Source organism: Ochlerotatus camptorhynchus, unplaced genomic scaffold (assembly GCF_037179485.1).
Source record: "Ochlerotatus camptorhynchus isolate MF236.1 unplaced genomic scaffold, CSIRO-AGI_Acam_v1.1 ptg000197l, whole genome shotgun sequence".
NCBI classification, from domain to species: domain Eukaryota; kingdom Metazoa; phylum Arthropoda; class Insecta; order Diptera; family Culicidae; genus Ochlerotatus; species Ochlerotatus camptorhynchus.
This window is the reverse complement of record NW_027040687.1, coordinates 390,201-394,032: the sequence shown is the minus strand read 5'-3', so window position 1 is coordinate 394,032 and position 3,832 is coordinate 390,201. Positions and strand designations below refer to the sequence as shown.

Genomic DNA, 3,832 nt, shown 5'->3' with positions numbered 1-3,832 from the left:
TGTCCAAAATATGAGCGCGGAATGCGAACCCTCTCCACTAACGGCAAGAGCTCCATCCATTGCTTCCACTTGACCAAGCATGCATCGTCGACTTCTTCATCCCACTCGCAGCCCGTTCGCCATAAGTCCTGAACCAAGATCTTTCCATGTACGGTGAAGCATGAGAGTAGTCCCAACGGATCGAAGAACCCCATGATTGTGTCAGGTACTCTTGTAGATCTTCGCGGTGTTCAGTCGAGAAGGAGAAAACGTCTTGACCTGGATTCCAAATTATACCGAGTACGCGTTCATTTCCAGTCTCTTTGTCCTGGTTGAAATGAATCGTCTGGACGGGTTTCGGTTCCCCAAGGCTGACTAGGACTTCCTCCGAATTGGATACCCAGTTTCTTATCTCGAATCCCCCTTTCGAATGTATAAATCTCACCTGCTTTGCCCGCTGTATCGCTTCTTCGATGGTATCAACGCTGTCGAAGTAGTCGTTGTTTCTTCACGATTGCTGCGGCGGCTTCCGGATACTGTACTGCAAACTCCATCGCGTTCTTGTTCTTTACGAACTGGGCGGAACATGGAGAACTTTTCGATCCGAATGTAGCTACGTCCATAACGTAAATACTAGGTGCTTCTCTGGGATTCGATCGGAAGACAAATCGCTGCACTCGTCTGTCGGCTGGACGAATCTGCATCTGGTGGTACATTTCGCGGATGTCTCCACCGAAAACGATCGGTCGTTCGCGAAATTGGCAAAATACGGTGAGTATACACACCAGCAAATCAGGTCCTGTGAGAAGTAAGGAATTGAGGGATATTCCTTTCACACTTGCTGCTGCATCCCACACGAGTCGTACTTTTCCCGGTTTCTTTGGGTTAAGGACGACGTTGAGCGGAAGATACCAAACTTTTCCCGGTTCGGCTTCTTCTAATTCTTCGGCACTTGCCAGATGCGCATAGCCCTTCTGCTGATACTCCTTGATCTGCTTGCAAACGTTTTCGAACAGCGCTGGTGACTTCAGCAGTCGTTACTCCAAACATTTCATCCTGCGCGTTGCCATCGGATAACTATCTGGAAGTTCTGGCTCTCCTTCCTTCCGCAGTAGGCTCGAATCGATCGCCCACTCTTCTGGTGGTCCGCTCAAAGATTTCACGAGCTCTTCTATCATCTTCCGATTCTGCCAGCTTCATCACTACGGAGTCCTCTAAAGCGTACTGACTTTTCAGCAGATCATGCAGCTTCTGATTGCTTACTTCATCGTGATGTCCCAGATACACTTCTGCATTTGATAGCTGCACCTCATTTGGACCGTACACTGCCCATCCTAGCTTGGACCGCACCGCTATTGGCTCACCAGGCTTACCAACCTTTGCTTCAGTCGGTGCAAGCAAGTGGAGATTGTTCAGACCGATCAATAACCCCGGGCGTTGGTTTTCGTACGAAGCAATCGGTAGCCCTTGCAGTTTATTCATCCGCTGACTGAGCACCGACGCACTTAGGGATTGCTTCGGTAGTAGCAGCTCGTCAACAGTTCGAACCGTGCCGAGTTGATGTTTCTCCTTCCAATCTCGTCCGGAAATGAACAAGTCCATTCGTCGGGATCCCTTCTCCATGCGCGTGATATCGGCTGTCCATTTGATGGTCAACTGTTCCTTCGTTCCTTGAACACCTAGCTGATCTGCCAGGGAACTTTCTATCAGAGTCACTGATGCGCCCTCGTCCAGAAACGCTAACGTATTAACCGACCGCTTACCGAAATACAATGTCACTGGTATCATACGGAACATGATGGTACTGGTGGTTCGAAAGTGTGCGTTGATTACCACGGATCCGGTGGCGGAATGCAATAGAGGATTGTGACGTTCGCGACACTCGTCGATGTTGCACCGGATCTTGAATTTGCACGGAGCGTTACCGTGATCATTGAGGCAGACAACGCAGAGTTTCCACTTTTCGACCAACTTCAAACGGTCCCGAAGCGTCCAAGCCTTGAAATCCTGGCAGAATCGCAGACGCTGATCGGTCCGCTTGCACGCTTTGCACGATCTCGGATGATTCTCGCCGACGCCGGGGTTGGCCCTCTCCACTGCACTGTGATTGTATAAATGAGCTCCCTTTTTCTTCGCTTTGCTCTTTCCGGCGTGCTCGTTGCAAACTGGCTTCGATTCTGCTATGAAATCCATCTTCACGTTGGCCTCGTAAGCTTCTGCAACAATCTTCGACACAAAATCGGTAAAAGTACGCAGGTTCACCTTTCTTTTCCGATTTTTGTAGCGAACCCATTCACGCTTATCGTGGGCCGGAAGCTTGTCGACGAGATCCTGGATAAGAAGAGGATTAACCAGGTGCTGCTCTAGACCCGCTGCCTCTAGATGCTCACATAATTGCTCCACAGCATTACCGAATGGAATGTATGACGCTAATTTGTCGGACTTCGGAGGATCCAATCGCCACACTTTCTCAAGCTGACACTGTAGCAACTGTTCCGGGCGTCCATACAGCTGACGACGTTTGCTTATGACTTTCGGCACCGATTTTGGAAACAGTAGCTGTCCTCGAACGTTTTCCAACGCCTGACCCTTTAAGCTCTCCTGCAGCCGAACAAGATTCTCAACGTCGGAAAACCCACAAGCATCGTTGGAGGCTTGATAGCTTCCAATAAACAGCGGCCATGCTTCAGGCTTTAAAGTAAATAGTGGAAGTCTCTTGCTGATTCCACTCCGGGCCGCCATTTGCGCTTTAGAAGGTGCCGCATTAGACTGTCCCAGCCCGTGAGATCTAACTTTTCCTGACTTATTCTTCTCTTTGCTCGTCTTCTTGGGTTCTTCTTCCTCGTCTTCTTCTTCGGTGGCCTCATCCGAGTCGCTTTCAGACTGCTCCTCACTTTCATCGTCGCTGCTAGATTCAGCAGACTCTTCATCTTCCTCTTCCTCCTGTTCTTCATCCGATTCGACCTTCTTGGTTTTCTCCGATCGCTTTTGGCTACGTATTTCCGGATTCTTCAACGTAGCTCCCGCGGTCGACTGTTTCACGGTATCAGAAACTTTGTTCACCGATTCCTTTCTGTCATCTTCACCAGCGCTTAGCTTGGACAACTTTTGCTGGATTTGATCCATCCTTGCATTGAACGACTCCCGCATCTTCTTCATCCAGTCCAAATGATCTTGCTTATCCTTCAGCGCCTTCTCCAACAACTGTTTTTGCTGCTGTAATTCCTTAGCCCGAAACTCGGTCTCCATTTCGATCCGCTGTTCTTGAAGGTCGATTTCCATCCACTTTTCCATCAGAACGCGTTCGTTCTTCAGCTCTTGCTTTTTCTTTTTCCGTTCCTTTTCAAGAGCTTTGAGCTGACGTTCCATCGACGAGCCAGACCTTCCGTCGGATTTCACGCTGGACTTATCCGAGTTGTCGTCGGTCTTCTTCTTCTTCTTTTTGGCACCCGTTTTGGAAGATTCTGCGTCCAGTTTCTTCTGGCTTTGGCAGTCTTCCTCTTTCCACTTTCGACGTCCTCCGTGACTCCCACGCACCGGTAATGGTACCAAACGTTGCACTTGTCACAACATACCATGCCTTCATCCTCATCGGACACCGATCCGCAGCCTCCACAGGCGGTCGTCGTGAAATTCGCATCTCCCGGCATCATTTTTGAGGTTAGATCCTTTTCTCGATATTTCTTTTGAGTTTGTTCGGATCAATTATAGAATTTGACTAAATTTTTGCAGCAACTTTTCAAGCAGGTCAAAAGAAATAGTCCCCTCTAATCCCTCGTGCTACGACGCTGGTTATGCTGCTGTTCTCAGCTCCAACACTAGTCAATCAATCAATTAATTCAACTTGTTTACG

At 49.0% G+C, this 3,832-nt stretch overlaps 1 protein-coding gene across 1 annotated transcript; it reads right to left on the bottom strand.

Annotated features, from left to right (window-relative positions):
• Window positions 1-458: 458 nt before the first annotated feature.
• On the bottom strand, window positions 459-3,632 carry LOC135702787 (uncharacterized). Its single transcript, XM_065223832.1, has 3 exons — window positions 3,555-3,632; window positions 1,114-3,486; window positions 459-971 (listed from the first exon to the last, which is right to left on the bottom strand). The coding sequence occupies exons 1-3, from the start codon at window positions 3,630-3,632 to the stop codon at window positions 459-461; spliced, it is 2,964 nt and encodes a 987-aa protein (XP_065079904.1).
• Window positions 3,633-3,832: the final 200 nt, after the last annotated feature.